Source organism: Acanthochromis polyacanthus, chromosome 19, assembly GCF_021347895.1.
Source record: "Acanthochromis polyacanthus isolate Apoly-LR-REF ecotype Palm Island chromosome 19, KAUST_Apoly_ChrSc, whole genome shotgun sequence".
In the NCBI taxonomy this organism is placed as follows: domain Eukaryota; kingdom Metazoa; phylum Chordata; class Actinopteri; family Pomacentridae; genus Acanthochromis; species Acanthochromis polyacanthus.
Window position 1 is genome coordinate 27,222,893 of NC_067131.1, and position 23,084 is coordinate 27,245,976.

Genomic DNA, 23,084 nt, shown 5'->3' on the forward strand with positions numbered 1-23,084 from the left:
TATAGCAGAGCATTAGAGAACATATGTATATAGTAGTATTGACATTTGTAGTATAGTAGTATATTAATATGTTAGTGTTGTGCAAAACATTAAAGCATATTTCAACATATTGTTCTAAATAGACTTAATTAATCCCAGAGACAAATTTTAATGTTATAGTAGCCACTTTATGTGAATCAAAGTAACAATCATGCCGCTAAAGTATATACCATAATTAAATATTGTCTTAAAAATAGAATAGCACAGTACGAAAATGGAGAACATGTAGAAATTTTTTACATTTAATGGTTTACTGGTTTATTGAATGGTTTGTCTTTGCGTCCTCGTTGCAGTGTTTCTTCATTGTAGCTGAGGCAGAGTGTGGTGGTCATCATGGGGGAGCTGTTCAGGAGCGAGGAGATGACGCTGGCCCAGCTCTTCCTCCAGTCAGAGGCAGCCTACTGCTGTGTCAGCGAGCTGGGAGAACTGGGCATGGTCCAGTTTAGAGATGTGAGTTTAGATTCTTCTCCTCAGAAGACAGAAATAATGTCTATCATCAAATGACATTTTTGTATATATGTGATTTTAAACATTAATATGGCATAGATATACGGTAGCAGTAAACCTCTACCTGTTATGTAAAGATGCAGTGAAGTACTGGAATCCTTACCTGAGAATGAAGTCACAATCCCAAACACATGAACTGATGATAAATGATGATTGCATACTTGGTAGTTTATAGTTAATTTTCTAGTTAGTGATTGAGATTAGTTTTTATCAAAATGCTGTAATAATTTTTGTTGGTAAAATTTTTTTTGTCTTGTCATCTTCCACTTGCAGTTGAACCCAGATGTAAATGTATTCCAGCGCAAGTTTGTGAACGAAGTGAGGAGATGTGAGGAGATGGACAGGAAACTGAGTGAGTAATAAGACAAATGCAACGCTCAGATCAACCTCATTCTAGCTGCTAAATCTGATGTAGTCCAGCTTCAGTTTAGGATTCTTTACTGCTCCTATCAGATGACTACCACATAATGTTATAATTCAAATGGATGGAAAAAATGATCAAATTATTTTCATCTGGAAAACTGTGGTAACAGGTTGAATGTTTTTATTCCTCGTGAACAGGATTTGTTGAGAAGGAGATCAAAAAAGCTACCATCCCAATGGTGGACACCGGAGAGAATCCAGAAGTACCTTTTCCCAGAGACATGATCGATCTGGAGGTAATAAAAGATCAATCAGTTCAGAAGTTTCTTGTCCCCCAAATAAGTATGCATAACTACATAAACACAGCATTTATTGTGTTGTCACAGTTTTTATATGTATCAAAATGAATTGTGCAGTTAAACCCTAACTGTGATCATTTGCTGTCCCCCCCCCCCCCCCCCCCCCCTCCCCCCGCAGGCCACATTTGAGAAGCTAGAGAATGAATTAAAGGAAATCAACACCAACCAGGAGGCCCTGAAGAAGAACTTCCTGGAGCTGACGGAGCTTAAACACATCCTTCATCGAACACAGCAGTTTTTTGATGAGGTTTGCCTTTTTCAGCCTCTCAGCCATACAGACCACACATCTGGAATCATTGAACTTACATATGATAATCCAGTGTAATCTGTTGTAGCATTTGCTGTATTTTTTGCTTTATTAAATTGGTAGTAGTCAAACTATCAGTGAGTCTGAGGATGTGGCCTTTTGGAAAATGTAGCCCAGTTTAAATTGTAGTCCAGAGTTTAAAAACAAATAAAATGACTAAATGTTTTCTTGTTTCTTTCCTTTTTCTGACAGATGGAGGATCCCAACCTCCTGGAGGAGTCATCAGCTCTAATGGAGGGCAGTGAAGGAGGCCGCGGGGCCCCACTCAGACTAGGGTAAAGCATGAGAGCCACATTTTAATCTCTAATAAACAGGATTCCCTTGTCTGAGCAAATGTTACAATTGTCACATCAATTACAACATATGAATGCAAGACTAAATGCATTTTGAAACTGTGGTGATTGGCAAGAATTTTAAAGACTTGTTTAGTCACAAGACTTTCTGATTCATCACCTGGCCAATTGAAGGCAGCATCCTGCAACAGAACAGTTAGGAAGATGATGTTCTCATATCACATTGCTACACACCATGACTATTGTTGTATTTTTGTCAACACTGTTGTGATGTCAGGATCCAAAGCGTGAGAAAAAAGTAGTGGCTTATAGTCTGGAAAGTACGGTAAGTGGTTACATCTAAGCGAAAACAGCTTTAAAGGTTAGAGGTGTTTAATGAAAAAAAGTGCCACTGTCCATAAAAATTAAAGGAACAAATTATTGACTTTTTCTCAACGACTGTAAGTCAGGCAAGGTGGTCTGCTAAACTTGCTGTTGCTGCTAGCTGATACTTAGTCATGTAAGTACAGTAGCTAGCCTTTAGGACCATAAGTACCACAGTCAAGGAGTGAATATAAAAAAAAATCATTCTCAATTATTTAATACACTACCAGTCAAAAGTTGGGACACATCCTCTCATTCAGTGGTTTTTATTTAATTATTTTCTACATTGTAGATTAATGCTGAAGACATCAAACCAATAAAAGAATATGCATGAAATTATGTTGTTCAGTATAAATCTACAATGTAGAAAATAATACAAACAAATATAAAACATTGAATGAGATGTGTCCAAACTTTTGACTGGTAGTGTATATATGTACATATACACTCAAAGGGCTTACTTTATACAGTATGTACTATGGTCTGTTTTCTTTTGTTTGGGCTCATCTGAGAACTTTGTCTGTGCAGGTTTGTGGCTGGAGTGATCAGCAGGGAGAGGATTCCCACCTTTGAGAGGATGCTGTGGAGAGTGTGTCGCGGCAATGTCTTCTTAAGGAAGGCAGAGATCGAGGACCCTCTGGAGGACCCCACCACGGTCAGCACACAACAGATGGACTTAGAGAGAGTAGCAATGACAAATGAATTAGAAATATTACATAACCGATTCTAACACTGTGCACTACTACAACAGCATAAAAGCATACATACAAAATTCTAGGAAATTGTCTGTTTTGCATATTTGTGTTAAATTTAGGGTTGGACAGCATTAACTACACAACTACAGAGCTATGTGTGGTCTAACGCCTTCTTCTCTTTTTAACAGGGAGATCAAGTCCATAAGTCAGTGTTCATCATCTTCTTCCAGGGTGACCAGCTGAAGAACAGGGTGAAGAAGATCTGTGAGGGGTGGGTGTCACATAATGAACCATTTGCTCTTCCTGACTCTACTTCACAGCACAAGTTAGAAGCCTAGATTACATTTAGGAAGATGTAAATTAAGTGCGTTTTGGGATTTAAAAAGATAGGATTAAGATGAGAGTGAACATAAAAATTATTAGAGAGTATGATATGAGAGTTTGTTCACGTCTGGGAACAAAACTGCAAACCTCTTCATCACTGTCTTGTTTTTGTGTCTTGCTGGAACAATACAAATCCCACAAGAAATAAGTGGGACAGTGGGCACAGCGAAGTTGTAAAGTTAGGTATGGGCATATGCAATAATTTTGTGAGTGATAATGTTTAGTTATTCATCTTCATGTGGTTACATGACAGAGTACATACTGGTATTACAACAAAATATATATGTTGTATCTTATTTTAGATCGAGCCAGATTTGTCATTTGTCAGTGAATTGAAAAACTTCACAGTTTTTTAGAAAACAGCCTCCAGATCTGTCATCATTCTGACAGTTTCTGAACCCAGAAAACTTTAATTTTGGTATATACACTACTGTTTAAAAGTTTGGGGTCGCTTAAAAATGTCCTCATTATTACAAGAAATCTTCCAATCAAGATAACATTAAATGAATTAGAAATCCAGTGTAGACATAGTCAACCCCTTAAGCTTCAGTGTACCGCCGGCGGTACACCTACTAATTTGCATAGGAATTTCAAGAATGTCCGACGGCTGCAAACGCGCTTATACAAACACTATACACCGATGGAAAGCTTAGATTCTCATGAATCCGCCGGTATAAACCACTTTCAGATGTGATTACTACAGCGGGTGAGAAAAACACATTTGTCCGACAAAAACAAATATTCATCCGTCCGTTCTCTATACACGGCTTCAACGCACACAGCGCGACTCACATTTCCGGGTTCATTATTACACACAGAAAAAAAGATTCCACAAAAAACGGCCATAATCCAACCTTTTACATCCGGATGACACAAGCCAGTAAACTATTTTGTCCAAAACATGTCCTGAAGTCGGTATAAAATCCCCAAATCGGTCGTTTTCAAGGCAATGCACCTCGCGATGCCCGTCCAATATTCCCCGTATTTTTCGTAATTTTTTTTATTTAAAAATAGAATATTAGCGATTTTTTGTACTGACAACGGCTGGAATTGACTGAAGCTTAAAGGGTTAATGTGGTAAATGACTGTTCTAGCTGGAAACGGCTGATTTTTAATGGAATATCTCCATAGGGGTACAGAGGAACATTTCCAGCAACCATCACTCCTGTGTTCTAATGCTACATTGTGTTAGCTAATGGTGCTGAAAGGCTCATTGATGAATAGAAAACCCTTGTGAAATTTTATTAGCACATGAATAAAAGTGTGAGTTTTCATGGAAAACATGAAATTGCCTGGATGACCCCAAACTTTTGAACAGTAGTGTAGATTCAGGATAATCAAAGCAAGTTGGGACTTTTTTGAAGAGTATTTATTGCAGTGACTGTATATTCAATGCTCGACTGTCACCATGCAGGATCAGAGGCTACACATTTATACTAGAAAGTTACAAAGTGGGGGAGAACGCATGTGTTAAATGCAGTGATCTGACATTGATGATGGGTATATTTGTCCAGGTTCCGAGCCTCTCTCTACCCTTGTCCAGAGACCCCACAGGAGAGGAAGGAAATGCTGGCTGGTGTCAACAGCCGCATTGATGACCTCCAAATGGTAAGTTCACTATCGCCTGTGTGTCATATTAGATCAACTTCAGAAAGGGGTTAGGAATATAAAGAGGGAGGGTAGTTGACCTTGGAGTGATGCCTGATTACTGTTTAGGCCACATTACCAAGAGTAATGCAGTTCTTTTTTAATTTAACTTTTTTTTTCAAAGGCTCTTTGTACTCTTTGTTACACTGCTTCTCACTAAACAACAAACAATTAATCAGAAACTTTGCGCAACAGGATGTCTTTGTTCAGACTCCTGCTCACTTTTCCTCGATAAAATTTATTTCCAATGAAATTACAAAAGCCCTCATATTGTAAGTGGGTGTTTTCTTGTGCATAAGTTCTTATCTGTGAAAGACCTTTTGTCCTGTCTCATAGTGTTGTTGTTCCCCAACTTTTCCCTTATTAAGCCTGGAAAAAAGCCCTGGTTCTGCTTGGGAGAGCTGGTCTAGTCTGAGCCTGTCAACCACACACAATGAATTACACATACTTCAACAGAGCACACGTTTGCATGGAAAATGCAGCTCTGTGCATTAAATGTTGTAGGCTAAGTTTGGCTCTTTAAGTTAAAATGTTATTTGTATCATTTTACTTTCCAAATACTATGCATTCCAGGCATCCAGCTGACTTTTAATCCAGAGAGAACACTGTGTGTGTGCAGACATGAATTTAAGAGTTTACAGACCATAAACATTAAGTACAGACAGTTGGTAGGTAGGAAAAATCAAAGGTCAGAGCATGGCTGCACAATTAACCAAATAATAATCATGATTTTGGCTTTCCACAAATAAACAAACGTGGTCAGTTGCCGAAAGTTATGTTGGCAAGAAATAGTGGTGACTCTGATTTTGAAACCCTCATAAGATCTGACGTCTGCCAACACCAGCTTTATCAGAGAGGAAGTTTTGTTTTCAAGAAGGAAATGTAAAAAATGAAACAACCCCACCCTCATAAAAGACTCCTCCTGTATTTATTTTCTTGGTTTCTTTATTTTTTCAATAGAAACATATAGATCAGGCTAACCTTTTGCACTGGCAGGACTCGATAGCATTGAAACATCCAGTGATGATTAGCTCTGCTCGGCTGTTTTAGGTGCTGAATCAAACAGAGGACCACCGTCAGCGGGTGCTACAGGCTGCCTCTAAAACCATGCGGGTGTGGTTCATCAAGGTGAGGAAGATGAAGGCCATCTACCACACCCTCAACCTCTGCAACATCGATGTCACCCAGAAATGTCTGATCGCTGAGGTGTGGTGTCCTGTCTCAGACCTGGACTCCATTCAGTTTGCTCTGCGTAGAGGAACCGTGAGTTTGGTTTTTTTCTTTGGCTTGTTTGTGTGTTAATTGATTAATTAATTGATTGGTAGAGCAAACTGTAAAATGCCACATCCTTCCCTTCTTTGTTCCTTTACACTATGGATTTAACCCTTTAAGCTTCAGTCAATTCCAGCCGTTTTCAGTACAAAAAATCGCTAATATTCTATTTTTAAATAAAAAAAATTACGAAAAATACGGGGAATATTGGACGGGCATCACGAGGTGCATTTCCTTGAAAATGACCGATTCGGGGATTTTATACGACTTCAGGACATGTTTTGGACAAAATAGTTTACTGGCTTGTGTCATCTGGATGTAAAAGGTTGGATTATGGCCGTTTTTTGTGGAATCTTTTTTTTTGTGTGTAGTAATGAACCCGGAAATGTGAGTCGCGCTGTGTGCGTTGAAGCCGTGTATAGAGAACGGATGGATGAATATTCGTTTTTGTCGGACAAATGTGTTTTTCTCACCCGCTGTAGTAATCGCATCTGAAAGTGGTTTATACCGGCGGATTCATGAGAATCTAAGCTTTCCATCGGCGTATAGTGTTTGTATAATCGTGTTTGCAGCCGTCAGACATTCTTGAAATTCCTATGCAAATTAGTAGGTGTACCGCCGGCGGTACACCTACGACGCACTGAAGCGTAAAGGGTTAAAAGGTCATAGTCAACTATGGTCTCCTTAAGCAACTATGTAACTTTGAGTGAGATTTCAAAAGTGGTTTCTTTCACATTTCATAACATTTCAACACCTGCTGAATCGATAGCAGGTTGTGCACACTCATTTACTGTATACATAGACATTTAACTTTATAAACAATTTATACTTACATCCTTAGTCCGAAGTCACAGGTGCAGTTAAGCTGTTCTTCAGTTTAATTGTTAAATCACGTCTAGTTTTGCACCTCCAACATAGACAGTGTGTGCTGATAAGTGGTGTTTTATTTGACAGGAGAGGAGCGGCTCAACAGTTCCTTCCATCCTAAACAGAATGCAGACCAAGCAGACTCCACCTACCTTCAACAAGACCAACAAGTTCACGTCAGGCTTCCAGAATATTGTTGACGCCTACGGCATTGGAAACTACAGAGAAATCAATCCAGGTTATACAGGAATTCCTTTGTTGATATTTGAAATCATGACTTATGCAAATAGATAATATTAGAAATAATAATCACTAAAACTTGTCATAATGACAGCAAACAAAAGTAGGTATGACTACTGTTGTTTTTCTGGCTGAGAATGGGCCATTCTTTAACCTTCCTTACATTAATAATGTAGAAATTGTGCATGGTGAGAAATGCACTCTTGCAATATTGTACAATTTTTTGCTGCAACAGTAATTTTTTTCGTATTTCAAGAATATCATTTTTCCTTTAATGCTGAATTTGGTGACTTTTTTATGCATATTTGGATGGTTTTGGTTGTTTGAGCCTCAGTATTTAACCATCTGTTGTATGTTTATCCTGGTTTAGCTCCATACACTATCATCACCTTCCCCTTCCTGTTTGCCGTGATGTTTGGTGACATGGGTCATGGAGTGTTAATGACCTCTGCTGCCCTCTACCTGGTCATCCGAGAGAGCCGCCTCCTCTCCCAGAAGAGTGACAATGAGGTACACTACCACTTAAAATAAGGGTGCAAAAGAAAAATATACAGAATATATCCCCTTTGTGCCCGGCAAGTCGTGTCCTTTTCCACAGTGTAAGCTGATCCGTAGAACAACCAGAGGAAGATTTGAAAGGAACACAGGTTAATTCTGTAACAACACATGCATTTTCTTGAATTTCTGTACATTACAACTTTTCCATATTACTGGATGGCTATAATGACAGACATTCTCTCCTGATTTCTTAATAATATTTGCCTCCACAAGCTCACGCTAAAGAAATAAAGACAGCAGTAATAAAACCATTAATTTGTATTTATTTTAGATTAATAGATTTTAGATTCTTTGCCGTTTAACCATATTCTACAAATGTTAAAAGCGTTTCATATTTCGAAACGTTTCTTTGCCTCTGTAGATATTCAACATGATTTTCGCTGGTCGCTACATAGTCCTTCTGATGGGGATCTTCTCCATCTACACTGGCATCATTTACAATGACTGCTTCTCCAAGTCTCTCAATATGTTCGGCTCTGGTTGGAGTGTGAGGCCCATGTTTGGTCCTAAAGGAGCCAACTGGACGTAAGTCATCCAGCTCTCTACTTGGACTGATAAATCCCTGATATTTACTGTTTCCTCTTGTTAGTCGAGTGTTTTAGCTTAGGTCTCCGCCACCGATCAAGAGATGAAGTTGAGCATCACAACAGATTTATGTATTTTTGTTATTATGTACAGAGGAAGCAAATGATCAGAGAAATACTTCAGAATTTTGGAAAGTATACTTTTTAGTATTTTTTCCAAGAGTGAGAAATTGGAAGTCTTTAACTACAAAACATGAGTAGGAGTGTGGTTAGCCTAGTTTAGCATAAAGACTGGAAGCAGGTCAAAACAGCTCACATCCCTCTGTCCAATGTTGCACAGTAGACGTACCAACACCTCTAAAGCTTTGTATCTATTTATTATTCACTCTAGCATGTAGACATTGGACATATTTCTGGAGGAACAACAGTCAGTTCCAGTATGGCTGTGGTTATAGTGAGGTTGTGTGATTTGCTACCATTGTGCCTTTACAGAAACCTATACTTACGCCTGTGCTCACTGGCATGCACGCCAGTTGTAACCAATTAGAATTGCCCTTTGAACTCCAGTTTCCAGGAAAACCTAAAAAATAAGTTACAAATTATGGACCTCTAAAAGAGTCTGCCCAGCCATTCAGCTTATAGAAAGATAACCACATATTCAGATGCATTCACTGTCAGGAAATCAAATTCTGACCCTGTAGGAACCTTCTCAGATCCATTCAGGTGTCTTCTCACTGTTGGTTCTGTCAGTGTAGAAAATGTCACTAAAGTCCATGTCACATATGTGGTTATCAGTAAAATGTGTGTTTTCTCCTCTATGTACTGCAGTATGCATTGCATGTATTTTGCTTCGTTTCAGTGCATGTGCTCATTTGCTGTTGATTCATCCTAGGTTTGAGACACTTGATGCAAATGCACTTCTACAGTTAGATCCTGCTGTTCCGGGTGTGTTCAATGGGCCTTATCCACTTGGAATCGACCCGGTAAAAAGCTGCATACTCACCAACACAAAAATATTAATAGTTAGCAGCTATTTTCCCTGGTGCTTACCACCCAATACTCAATAGAGCATCGAATGTGAATAATTTCACTGCTAAAGGAAATCTAAATAAGAACTTCCTTCTGTTTCGATCAATATCCAGCTGTTTTATGTAATTTGACCTCTTTTATGAAACTGAATTATGTTTGTTTTGGTAAATATTTGCATCAGCCGAATCTGATGGGCTCGTAGCTGATTGGTTAGAATAAGTAACGAGGAGGGAAAAAATATTTTGCAGTTCAAATGAACTGTTCACAGTACATTAGTGGATATATTAGTGCACTTTGGAATAACTAAATGGAAAGTAACAGCCATATTGCTGTGGTGGTGTCAAACATTCAACCCTGTTCTGTGGTCTCTGCAGATCTGGAATGTTGCCGCCAACAAGCTGACTTTCCTCAACTCGTTTAAGATGAAGATGTCAGTGATCTTGGGTGTGATCCACATGCTGTTTGGAGTGTCTCTCAGTCTGTTCAACCACCTGTAAGTGCCGCACTCAAGGATTGTTCTGAATGTTGACACATTACAATAATGTCTTAATTGTCTGCTGTAAATTATTATAGCCATTTTGAACTCATGTTTAACATCTCCAAACTGAAAGTACCAAACAAAGCATTTTTGCTGTACAAGTTGTATAAAATCTGACATGTCTGAGGTTTAGTTGTTGCATGCACTCTCAATGCAATGCAGGTACTTCAAGAAGCCTCTGAACATCTTCCTGGGCTTCATCCCAGAGATTGTCTTCATGTCCAGCCTGTTTGGCTACCTCGTCCTGCTGGTCTTCTACAAGTGGACGGCCTATGATGCCTTCACCTCCAGGGAGGCTCCCAGCCTGCTCATCCACTTCATCAACATGTGTCTCTTCAACTACGGCGACCCCACCAATAAACCCCTCTACAGGGGACAGGTGCTCCCTCCCTCATCCACCCTCTGCCTCTCTCATCTTCTCTTTCCTTCACTAACATGTCTAAACACTGAAAAAGAGGTGCCCAGCCACTCTTAAAGATCCAACGCAGCTTTCCTTCGTTCAGAGAGGTCAGAGGTCAGCCTTAACTGCCAAACAGCAGCACAGGAGCTGGATTTTGTGTCTTGCTCTAGGATTTTTTTGTAGCAAGCATTTTTCCTGAGTTGAGGCTTGAACTCATATCCTGTGAAATGAAGCAATGAATATCAGTTTAATAAAAATCACTGTTATGTTTTGTTCTGTGCTAACAGTGAGAAGGAAAGTTGATTTAATCCTCACCTCGATCTGGAACTAACTTTTCCTGATTAACCTCTCTGTGTTTGAATCTGTAGATGGGGATCCAGGTTTTGTTGGTGCTGATTGCCCTTGCATGTGTTCCCTGTATGCTGATTGTGAAAACAATGGTGCTTCGGCGTCAGCACCTGTGGAAAAAGCACCTGGTATGTGGATATGACTCCACCTATAACCTTACTGCTTCCTTTGATTGAACTGAACTTGACTGAACAGTTGTAATCTTTGATATAACCTTTTTTTTTGTTTACTCCTATTCTGCCATTCATTTCAATGCACATTGTATTGTGTAATGTGATTGGTTGTGTTGCCATGAAAACTGCTTAAAGCCTGCCTTGGAAACGCTGATATTTTGGTGGGAAATTTGCTGAAAAAAACTGCACAGGCTGAGGGCACCCTAAACAGCTGATGATGATCCATCCGTCTTTATTGTTTATATGTAGTTACGTATAGCTGCCAAATTTCTATTCAGAATGTTTCACACACAGCTAACATTTATCATCTAAATTTTACTTTGGAATAAATTCTATCATATCAGATTTTCACTATGCGATTTATGGCAGAACAAATTCATTATTTATTCATAGAAAATTTGTCTTGACTATCTGGCAAATTTATTTCTGACTTTACTTTTTGTGTTTTGACTCATTTTTTTCAAAATTAATTATTTGTAAAATACCTAGAGAGAGCCTGTAACCATAATGTTAGAGTGTCAACCAACAGTTACTGGCTCTGGATTGTTTTCAATAATATCATGTGTGTTTTATTAACATAATTTAAGTGTTTGATTATTCTAAATCCCAATTGGTATCCAGTTGTGTTAAAGTTTTAATATTTTATGTGATTTCAAATTAGATGTAGTATGTGTGTTTTTTTTTAAAGATATATTGACTTTAGTCACATTTTAATGAGCTTATTACTTTTACTTTAAGTGACCCCAAACTACAGAAATGTTGTGTTTTGATCAAGGAGATTTCAGTTAGATTTTTAATTTTGCATTTCTTAATTTCATACTAAACCTCCGAGGATTAGTTTTGGCCTAATTTACAATAAGTTATAGATACATTTAGTTCACAAATATAATGTTTTTTGCATTTAGAGAATTCATGTTGTGTTAAAGCAGTGTTAAAATGAACTAAAAATAATATTAATTACTAATATTATGCCAAAGCGTAGTAGTAAGCAACTAGCTACTATTCCAGGTCCAAAGTAGAAACCGAAGCTCTTTGTTACAGTTACAGATAAACTTTCCAAAATGGAGTCTTCCGCTTTATTTGACAAGGTGTAATTCAATCAGTGAGACTATTTTTCACTCCAGTACATGGCTATTCTTATAATTTACACATTCTATATTAAGGTAGTGGATGTATTTCTCACTGTCTGGGTGTCCTGCTTGACTTGCAAATAAAGTAAATTAAGAAGAAAGCGTTCATCCTAAGGCTTGCTTTAAGCTAGAAACAGCTCTTGTGGCTTTTGTATCTAGTCCGAGAAGAGGGAAGAAACCCCTGCTGAGAATCTAGAGCAGTCTTTAGAGCAAACAGGCGTGTCCTCATCATGCACCGGACTCACCCAACAGGGCACGCAGAAGTTTGGAGGAGTGCGAGTGGGCAACGGGCCCACGGAGGACGAGGCTGGCATCATGGACCACGACCAGCTCTCCCAGCACTCAGAGGAGGGAGATGAGGTGAGCCATGAAGTACCAAATCAGCACTAATTCAACCTCCAAACCCAAATGTTGTTTCAAATATTGAATAGTTTAGTAGTAGTTGTGATGCTGACTATGCTTCAGTTATTATATAAGGGACTTGACTATTATGCAAGTTCTAAATGTTGCAGGATTTATGCAAAAATGTCCATTACTTTACAAAAATGAGATTCCCAGGTACGAATCTCAAAATACCTGAGTACTTGTCTCTGAAAATAGCGTCAAGAGTCATTTAGCCTCTGAGGCTAAATGACTCTTAGAGGGCATGGTGGTTTAATTCAGTTTCTTCTGTGTAAAAAACATAAAACAAAGCACAAAAAATTTGCCCTTTTTCTGCTGTGTCTTTTAAGCAGACGTTTTATTTACAGATTTAATTACACCGCACTGTGGTGCTGAATCTTCTTGCAAATGTCTAGAGAAACTTGGTTTATCTGATGTATTTATTCTTGTTAAGTGAGCCTTTTTGTGATTGGATGAAAGTGAAAGATGGTGACAAGAGTTTACAAAGAGAAAGTTTAGGCTGGGATGGGCTGGAACAGATAAGAAATGGATTTTCCATTTCGGAAATATGAACAATGAGGTGGTTTTCATAAGGAAGTGGGATTCCTGGAAATACCATCCAATTTTTTTTTTTTCTTTCTGTGATTCAGAGGTTTGGTGTCTCCCAGTTTTCCTGTATAATAAATCTGAAGGTTTATCTTGTGATAGCATATTATATAACTGTAATAAGCCTGAATTTTGCCATCATTCCCAGCATATGAAGCTTCAGTCAGGCATGACTTTTCAATGAGGTTATGGGATGTGTATGTTTAGAGTACTTTAGCGGCTGACTGTAAGACAGGCTGGACAGCTTACTGAGTGCTACAGAAAGTGATAACATCCAGGTGCTTTTTATTGGTGCAGGTACCTACACGGAAAAATCTGCCTTATCTCCTGTGCTTTCTCTGGTTCTTCTGAGTTATGTATTATTATTTAAAGTATCTATACTGACCTTTAAGCTTTTAATCAGTGGTTTCTAGTCATGATGGTTATTTGAAAATTTAAACATATTCAGTGGAACAAGATCAAAATATTAGCTCAAGGTGCGGGCGTCTGTCAGACTAAGGCCAGGCTTTTTGTGTTTTCAATGCTGAGGTTAGGATCCACTTCATTATTAATGAAATAAGCTGAAAAAGCTTTACCTTGTCAAATGGAACAATCACAACACTGGTGTCATTGTTTGTTTAGTTTGGGTCAGGACCTGTGTCATGTGAAATAAACTGCCAAACAGTGATCCAAAAGTATGGTGGAGGGTCTGGATCAATGCAGTTGTTTAATTCTGCCACTAACCTTTGGCTTTTGCTTACTTTCAAGCACTCAGAGGAAGAGCCGGTAAGAGCCTGAGTTTATCATCTTCTTAGCATGTTTGGATGCTGTCTTGCCCAATCTGTTGTGTGCCATTATTACCAAGTGGTGCTATTTCTTTGTTCCCTGGTTGATTTGTCTAAACATTCTATACTCAACTGTGGAAATGCCAGTGCCAGGCATGCATATGTGGATGTGTACGTATGTATTTGTATGTGTGACATAAAGAAGATAAAGTATTTTTATCACTACAAAGATACACAGTTGAAACCAAGGAAGCGCTGTATTTAATGCCACCACTGAACATATCCACCTTGAAGCTGCAGTGTACCGAAAACAGATTCACACTTCAAACTAAATTCAGACCTTTGTATGTAGCAAACTTAAGAACTAATCCTGGCAGCTTGCAGGGTGGAGACTTTTGTGTCCTTATTCTTTTGGGCTTGAACATCTATGGCTGAATTACTCAGTGCAGAGTGCTTTTACAATGAGTAGAGTTAAACATGAGCTGGTGTGCTCGACCTCAGTGAGTGAGGAGGCGTGAGTGGTAAAAGAGGCAGTGACTTTATTGATCTGTGAATTTTAGAGAGTAACATCTAAGCCATTATAAGGCAAGAAGGGACTCTTTTCATGGATAAAAAACTGAATAATAATCAGTGGCCTGTAAAGGACTTTAAAGGGCGGTTAATGTCGAAAGGGCACCATGACAAAGACTTCCGTGTCGGTTGTTGTTGAAGGGGTGCCATGACAAAGACTTCAGTGACAGTTAATGTCGAAGGGGCACCATGACAGAGACTTCAGTGGCGGTTGTTGTCGAAGGGGCACCATGACAAATACTTCTGTGGCGGTTGTTGTCGAAGGGCCACCATGACAAAAACTGCAGTGATGCAGACCTGCCAACCTGTACGCATTTTGCGTAGCAGGTACGCAATTTGACATCAAAATACGCTGGTACGCTCCGCCTCATTAAACTACTCAAAAAGCTGCAGGCATCTGTGAGTGCTGTTAGAAATGTGGACATGCAGTACTCATGCCTGTCAACAGGATGCAGCAGTGTAGTGGTGCAATTTCAACCAATCATCATAGAGTAGCGGAGAATAACGAGTCTGCCGAACCCTTGTTGGCCCGCTCTCTCCTGTCCTCTGCCTCCCTCCGCCTCTCTCCCCGTTCCCTGTGCCCCCACCCGCAGCTGGCGGTTTTTTCGGGAAAATGGTGTGTGTGTGTTTGTGTGTGTGTGTGTGCACGCGTGAGTGTATGTGTGTGTCTTTTGGCAAATATGTACTGTTAATAACGTTACTTTCACGTTGAAAATACGATGTCATATCGGGGAAATAAGCACCGAGAGTTTTTTTTCCTATCGACATGAGCGCGAGCTGCGTGTGTGCACACGCGTGAGTGTACGTGTGTGTCTTTTGGCAAATATGTACTGTTAGTAACGTTACTTTCACGTTGAAAATACGATGTCATATCAGGGAAATAAGCACCGAGAGCTTTGTTTCCTATCGACATGAGCGCGAGCTGTGTGTGTGTGCGTGCATGCGTGCTTGCACGTGCATGTTTGCGCGTGCGTGTATGAGATTAAGTGGTAGGCAAAATATTTCGCCAAGGTTGGCAGGTCTGGTGATGGTTGTTGTCGAAGGGGTGCCATGACGAAGACTTCAGTGACAGTTAATGTCGAAGGGGCACCACAACAAAGACTTCTGTGGCAGTTAATGTCGAAGGGGCACCATGACAAAGACTTCAGTGGCAGTTGTTGTCGAAGGGGCGCCATGATGAAGACTTCTGTGGCAGTTAATCTCGAAGGGGCACCATGACAAAGACTTCATTGGCGGTTGTTGTCGAAGGGGCACCATGACAAAAACTTCTGTGACGGTTGTTGTCGAAGGGGTGCCATGACGAAGACTTCTGTGGCAGTTAATATCAAAGGGGCACCATGACAAAGACTTCAGTGGCGGTCGAAGGGGCACCATGACAAAAACTTCAGTGATGGTTGTTGTCGAAGGGGCGCCATGACGAAGACTTCAGTGACAGTTAATGTCAAAGGGGCACCATGACAAAGACTTCAGTGGTGGTTGTTGTCGAAGGGGCACCATGACAAAAACTTCTGTGATGGTTGTTGTCAAAGGCGCGCCATGACGAAGACTTCTGTGGCAGTTAATATCAAAGGGGCACCATGACAAAGACTTCAGTGGCGGTTGTTGTCAAAGGGGCACCATGACAAAAACTTCAGTGATGGTTGTTGTCGAAGGGGCGCCATGACGAAGACTTCAGTGACAGTTAATGTCGAAGGGGCACCATGACAAAGACTTCAGTGGCTGTTAATGTCGAAGGGGCACCATTTTTTTGGGTCAGTTGTGGCGCAACGGTTAAGTTTCTGGACGACTGATCAGAAGGTCAGAGGTTTGAACCACAATGCGGCCACTGCTGGGCCCTTGAGCAAGGCCCTTAGCTGCTCCAGGGGTGCTGTACTATGACTTACCCCGATTGGGATATGCGGAAAAAAACATTTTACAGTACTGTAAAAATGTATTTGTGACAAATAAAATCTTAGTTTAGTTAGCTTGAAAAAGTCTGGATGCTCATTGTGAAAAAGTGAAAACATGGTCACCATGTTAAATTAGATGCTTACAGAGTTATCATTTGTAGCATGTTGGACCCTGTCCAATCACAGCTAGCTGTTGTTCGAAATTGAATGAAATTCATAAGTGATCAGCAAGATGAATACCAGAGAACAGTCTAAGGTGAGACACTTATGCAACAGAGACAAGTTTTAGTTAAAATAGCTACAAGAACAATACATGTCTGTCCAGTTCAAAGCTGTCAGATTCTATGCTGTCTCCAGGCACTGGAATGCACTTTGTCCCAACTTGAAAAGTGCTACCCAAGTAATTTATTATACTTATTACAGAATTCTTATCTCTCAAAACTACATTTGATACAAATCTGAATCAAAATACCCATGAGAAGTCCCTGTAAAAGCAGCCATGAGGCCAAAACAAGCTACAGTCAGAAGGTGTTTTGATTCAGTCAGGTCTGAATCAGAACACCTTGGAGGCTCAAAGCCAGTTTGAGTCTAAGTGCTTACAGGCTTGTGAGCCTCAGTCAACACCCACAGGACTGAGACAAGTCCAGAATACTGACATGAATTTGAGTATAGCAAGCTGTCCACCTGAATTCTACATGAATACGTCTTGATTTCCAGCACTACAGCCCTGCTTTTAACATTTGCTCTGATTTGAACTCAGCACTTGAGTTTTCTTCTGTCTCCCTGTCAAGTGTTGGTCTGAAAGTAGTTTGTGGATACTCATGCAGTCTTTTGGCTGAGCAGATTTTTTACTTAATCTATCTCTGTTTCAAAGTGTACTCTTGTAAAATTGTATATTGTTAAATGTACATTGTGGAACCAAATAATTAAATCTACTCACTTCTGTGTATTTTGCTAAGGCTAATGCTTTGGCATGTTAGTGTTGCTTTCATTAGCCACTTTGGTCGGAGATCCTTTGAATGGAAACAATGAGTGCTGCTTCCATGAACTCTATTTCATGGGTCCAAGGACAAAACAAAAGCATGGAAAGAGGAAAACAGGCAAGCGCCAAGCCAAATCTAACAAGAGCAATGTAGAGCAATAGACACCCCCCGCCCTCCTCATACAGGAAAGGCTTGTCTTGCTCCAGGATGAAGAGAATGGAGGAACTGCGTTGGCTTTACAATACACAAACAAGTCCCTGGGCTGTGATCCTGCTGGGAAAGAAAGAGAAAAAAACAAACAAAAAAAACAAGAAAAACACATGTCTTTGCATTTTATCAGAGTTGAGTCTTAGGTAGGAGTGAAAGGTCAAAGCAGCTGCTCATGTGGATGATAGCAGAAGTTCCATTCCAAGTCATTTCCACAGTTCAGGCCATTCTGACTACATTTGTTTAGATTGGCCTCATTTCTAATAGCAGAGCTGTGTGATAATCTTCTCTACGTGTTAAGTGTTTACTGAACACGTCACTTTTGATAAACTGTGATGATATATGCAGTTTATAAGCAGTTCATATAGTTAAAACATAGATTGAGACAGAAAGCACACAGTAGTGATTGGAGCAAAACTGCAGACTAAAGAAACAGTGTGTTGTTGAAGGTGCAGTTCACTGATTTAACTGATGTCAAAATTAGTTTACAGGTTACTTAAGTATTGAAGTTTTGTTAATGGATGTTAGTGAAACATTCAGAACATGCCACAGCAAAAAGGAGAATTTACCTGGCAGAGGGGTCTAATAACAGACACCACACATGGATCAGCCACAAAACCTACTGACAGGTGCAATGAGTAACATTGATCATCTTGTTACAAGATGGTGTTCTGCTGGGAACCCTGAGCTCTGGCCTTCATGTGGATGTTGGATAAGATAAGATAAAATAGGATAAGATAAGAAAAGATAAACTTTATTGATCCCACAGATCACCGTTACAGCAGCTCCAAATGACAAAGTATAAGGCAGTACAAAAATAAATAATAACACTGTACAAAGAATGCAGAGAACATTATATACTGACAATGATTTTTTAAATTTTTAAAGAAGACTATATACAAGAGGATGAAGTATCAGGTATTGGAAAGGTTACTTTGACTCTAACCATCAATCTAAACATTTTTGCAGACCATGTAAAAACCTCCATGGCACCAAACATGCTCAAGAAGAGCTATAGGAAGAGCCCAAGGTGTTGATCCGGCCCCCAAAATTCCCTTATCCCTGTCCGATCAAACATCTTGTTGATGCACCTGAGCAAATCTGACCCATTGTGACTCCATCCCTCAGACAACATGACCTAAATGAGCTGCTGTCAGTGTGTCAGTGCCAAACACTAGCATATTAAGGAGGTGGTTTTTAAGTTGTGACTGATTGATGTAGCATTATGTTATGGAGGGTGTAAGCATTTTTAGATCTTGACCACTGCGGCACAGGGTTCTCGCCAGCGCATTTCAGCGTAACGGGCTGTTCCGCTGTCAGTTTAAAAGATTACGCTGTGATTAGGGCCGCCACGCTGCCTTTCAAGTTGTGGTATTGTGTTTTGAGCACATTTGCTTGCGTAATATTTCCATATTTATGTGAGAAAACTTCTTTATTGGGGCAGTTGGCGCTGTGAAAGAGAGTTATTTTGACAGATAACGCCATGTGCGTTTGTTTTTATCGACTGGGTGCCTGTCTAGGTTAATTTATGTCTCCCCACCTCAACCATACTTTCCTGTCGATTGACCCGTTCCTGTATAAAATTAAGAGTCGCTTCCACTCTCGGGGTTACAATTAGCATGTCTCGGTTGTTTCCGTGATGCCATGTATGGTGAATAGTGACCTAAATCACGAGCATTTGGAGCATCTGCGTGACGCTCATTGGGTGACATCTGGGCCGGCCGCTCGCGAGATTTAATGAAGGCTATTGCGTGTGCGCATAGTGACCTGCATTACACTGTAAAAAAATCCTGGTGAGAACCCTGCGGCAGTTTTGACATTTCCTCTGATCTGATCTGACCTGTGAACTCCAGGACTTAACCAGTCATCCTTAATGTTTCTGTTCATACCACAGAGAACAGAGACACACTTGCTGATAAAGGCAGCAGAGACAAATGCAATTTAAAAAAAAAATCTGCTCCAAATTAAAACACAGTGGAGGTGAGATTGACCAAAGTTCTGTCAGTTTGTGATCCAGTTTATCACAGAGAATCAGTTCAGCCTTTCAACTGGTAGGACAAGGGAAAGAGCAGGATTTGCACTTCACTACCACTACTGATGATTCACTGCATGTACATGTGGATTGATAGCAGTCAGGTTACTGCAATGCATGTAATGCAACCACATAAATCAGGTACTTACTTGGCATGATTTCCAGTTACCTGGTATCTTGTGTGCATGTACAAGTAATGGGCAAGGTTTCTAAACAAGATGTTAAAGTGAGTAGATTCTGGAATTTGAATGTAGAAACATACTAAGTATACACAAAAATAGGTTACAGTGTGCATGCTGTGTGTGCTAACATTGTTGTCTTTTCATCACAGTTTAATTTTGGTGATGTAGCTGTCCACCAGGCTATCCACACCATAGAGTACTGTCTGGGCTGCATCTCCAACACAGCCTCCTACCTCCGTCTCTGGGCCCTCAGCCTGGCTCATGCTCGTGAGTACAGGCATGCACCACCGGACATGTGTGTTTTATGATTCATATTCTGTATATTTAGTGTCTTGCTTGAGGACACAGGCATACAGAGGGGCCAGGGACCGAACCGCCAACCTCACAATCAATGAACAACCTACTCTACCACCTGAGCCCGCTTTTCTTTATTTTTTTATTGCACCGTTTATTTTATTACCACACACATACAAGTGACAAACGCATTCTAGTACAAATAGCAAACATACTCTGCTCTTAAATTTCTCAGCTACACGAAGCAAACTGGAAGTTCTCATCCACAAATGTGATCACTGTGGGGGAAAAAAAACAAGAAACATTGCCTTTTTACGCAAAAAAACCCCCCCAAATGTTAAAAGAGAAAATACATAATGAATATGAACACAAGCAGAGACAGAGGTTTATTAGAAACAGTTCAAATCATTAAAAGATTTTTTTGAAATCATCCTCTTTTTTCTTAGTCTGGTCATTGTTGAAGCACTACATGATGGGCTATTGCTATATTGAATGTTTTTCCATTTTTCAAGTGATATTTGATTAGAGGCCCATCAGAAAATGACAATATCACAGATGTTTTATCCACATAATATACAGAAATGTTCAGAAATTATGGATTCAGTGAGGATTCAGTGATGTCTTGTCTCTATATCAGTATTACAAGAATGTGACTTTTGTCTAAACCCTGTTGTTGTCACCTTTGTGTGTATGCAGAGCTGTCAGAGGTGCTGTGGTCCATGGTGATGCACCTGGGTCTGTCCTCCCGGAGCGGCGGCGGTTTCTTCGGCCTGTCGATCATCTTCTCCGCCTTTGCCACTCTCACAGTGGCTATCCTGCTTGTGATGGAGGGGCTGTCAGCCTTCCTGCATGCCCTGCGTCTGCACTGGTTAGAAACACACACACACATACATAATACATGTGATGCCACTTATATGCATGATAGTAAACATGCAGTGTAAATACATATGTTCATGGTGGACACATGGAAACACACACATCATTTGTAGAGAGCACATGCAGAATGCGAACACTCCCATGTGTCTGCACACGGAGGTCCTCATTGATGGAAAACATACAACATTCATTTTTCACCTTTTGAACCGAGCATCTCTGCCAAAGCTGCAGTTCTTCAGCTTTTCATGCACATCAGGAATGCTAGCACACAAGACATTCCCAAGGTAGTTTACTGAACTGAGACGATACATAACTTCAGATAACCTCACACACCCTCCAGCTCCATCGCCTCCTAGCACCACCTCCGCCCAGCTAATCCAACCTGCACCAGTGTACGCTGCACTGACACAGAGGATAAGTCCAACACTGCAGCATATGAAGCCACCACTGTAAGGTGATACTACTCTGTGCTGTCATGTCTGACTTATGTGAAACCACTGTCAGATAAAGCTTTGCCATAATAACAGCTAATAAAATGTGTATCTACAAGTATTAGGTGTAATTATGACTTGTTAAAAGATAGCAATTGATTAACTGTAGCTGAACCTGAGATGTGTGCACAGATTGATTACTGTGAGGAGGAGGTGCTGTGGAAGTGATGGATAATGAAATGTTCAGGATCCCAAGAGGGAAACATCCATTTCAGCACAGATTACACAGTCAGATGCAGCCAGTAATTTATCTGGATATATGGGTTGATTCATGTTGACCGCCTTGCCACAGTGTGGTATATATCAGTTGACTAGTCAGTACGTCGTGACAGTTGGAGTTTCAACATCTAAAGTTGACAAGAGTTCTTCAAAGTGAGTCCATCCATCCAATTTGTGTATTTATTTTATGTAAATCCCGCCCAGTGGACCCACCACCTACAGGGCAGGAAGTCGGGGTCGGGTGCTATGCCCACCGGGCAGTAGGCAGGAGCGGGCGCCTGGGCGTGCCGCCCCCTGGTGGCGTAGACTCGCTCTGGGGACGTGGAACGTCACCTCACTGGCAGAGAAGGAACCTGAGCTGGTGCGGGAGGTGGAGCGATACCGGCTAGATATAGTTGGGCTCGCCTCCACACACAGCAAGGGTTCTGGAACCAGAATCCTGGAGAGGGGTTGGACTCTCTCCTACTCCGGAGTTGCCCAGGGAGAGAGGTGCCGGGCGGGTGTGGGGATACTCACAAGCCCCCGGCTGAGCGCCGCTTTGTTGGAGTTCTCCCCGGAGAACGAGGGGGTCGCCTCTCTGCGACTTCGTGTTGCAGGGGGGAAAACTCTGACTGTTGTCTGTGCTTATGCGCCGAACAGCAGTTCTGAGTATTCGGCCTTCTTGGAGTCTCTGGGTGGGGTCCTGGAAGGGGTACCGCCCGGGGATTCCATAGTTCTCCTGGGAGACTTCAACGCTCACGTGGGCAACGATGGAGAAACCTGGAGGGGGGTGATTGGGAGGAACGGCCTGCCCGATCTGAACCCGAGTGGTGTTTTGTTATTGGACTTCTGTGCTAGTCATGGTTTGGCCATAACAAACACCATGTTCGAGCATAAGGTTGCTCATAAGTGTACTTGGTACCAGAGCACCTTAGGCCAAAGGTCGATGATCGACTTTATAGTCGTATCATCAGACCTGCGGCCGTATGTCTTGGACACTCGGGTGAAGAGAGGTGCAGAGCTGTCAACTGATCACCACCTGGTGGTGAGTTGGATCCGATGGCGGGGAAGACTGCCGGACAGACCTGGTAAACCCAAACGTGTAGTGCGGGTGAACTGGGAACGTCTGGCGGAGGACCCTGTCCGTAGGGTTTTCAACTCCCACCTCCGGAAGAGTTTCTCCTGCATCCCGGGGAGGTTGGGGACATGGATTCTGAGTGGTCCATGTTCAAAGCCTCCATTGCAGAAGCAGCTGTTAGGAGCTGTGGTCTGAAGGTCACTGGTGCCTGTCGTGGCGGCAATCCAAGGACCCGCTGGTGGACACCAGCGGTGAGGGAGGCCGTCAGGCTGAAAAAGGAGACTTTTCGAGCCTGGTTGGCTCGGGGGTCTCCTGAAGCAGCTGACAGGTACCGGCTGGCCAAAAGGGCGGCAGCTGCGGCAGGTGTGGAAGCTAAAACTCGGGTGTGGGAGGAGTTCGGGGAGGCCATGGAGAAGGACTTTTGGTCGACCTCGGGGAAGTTCTGGCAAACCATTCGACGCCTCAGAAAGGGGAGGCAGGTCTTCGCCCTGGCTGTG

General features: G+C 41.2%; 1 protein-coding gene across 2 annotated transcripts in view; it reads left to right on the forward strand.

Annotated features, from left to right (window-relative positions):
• LOC110966598 (V-type proton ATPase 116 kDa subunit a 1-like) overlaps positions 1-23,084 on the forward strand; it is a 36,334-nt gene that overhangs the window by 3,962 nt on the left and 9,288 nt on the right. Inside the window, exons 2-21 of one of the 2 annotated variants that reach the window (XM_051939173.1) lie at positions 333-489; positions 820-898; positions 1,108-1,205; positions 1,387-1,515; positions 1,768-1,850; positions 2,760-2,886; positions 3,115-3,197; positions 4,825-4,918; positions 6,008-6,220; positions 7,184-7,334; positions 7,707-7,846; positions 8,256-8,419; positions 9,311-9,401; positions 9,822-9,940; positions 10,148-10,364; positions 10,754-10,861; positions 12,196-12,396; positions 13,771-13,788; positions 19,800-19,917; positions 20,641-20,812. In XM_051939173.1, the coding sequence (XP_051795133.1) occupies positions 373-489; positions 820-898; positions 1,108-1,205; positions 1,387-1,515; positions 1,768-1,850; positions 2,760-2,886; positions 3,115-3,197; positions 4,825-4,918; positions 6,008-6,220; positions 7,184-7,334; positions 7,707-7,846; positions 8,256-8,419; positions 9,311-9,401; positions 9,822-9,940; positions 10,148-10,364; positions 10,754-10,861; positions 12,196-12,396; positions 13,771-13,788; positions 19,800-19,917; positions 20,641-20,812 (2,522 nt within the window). In that variant the 5' untranslated portion in view covers positions 333-372. The remainder of the gene's footprint in view (positions 1-332; positions 490-819; positions 899-1,107; positions 1,206-1,386; positions 1,516-1,767; positions 1,851-2,759; positions 2,887-3,114; positions 3,198-4,824; positions 4,919-6,007; positions 6,221-7,183; positions 7,335-7,706; positions 7,847-8,255; positions 8,420-9,310; positions 9,402-9,821; positions 9,941-10,147; positions 10,365-10,753; positions 10,862-12,195; positions 12,397-13,770; positions 13,789-19,799; positions 19,918-20,640; positions 20,813-23,084) is intronic. The other variant, XM_051939174.1, reaches the window with a different exon arrangement.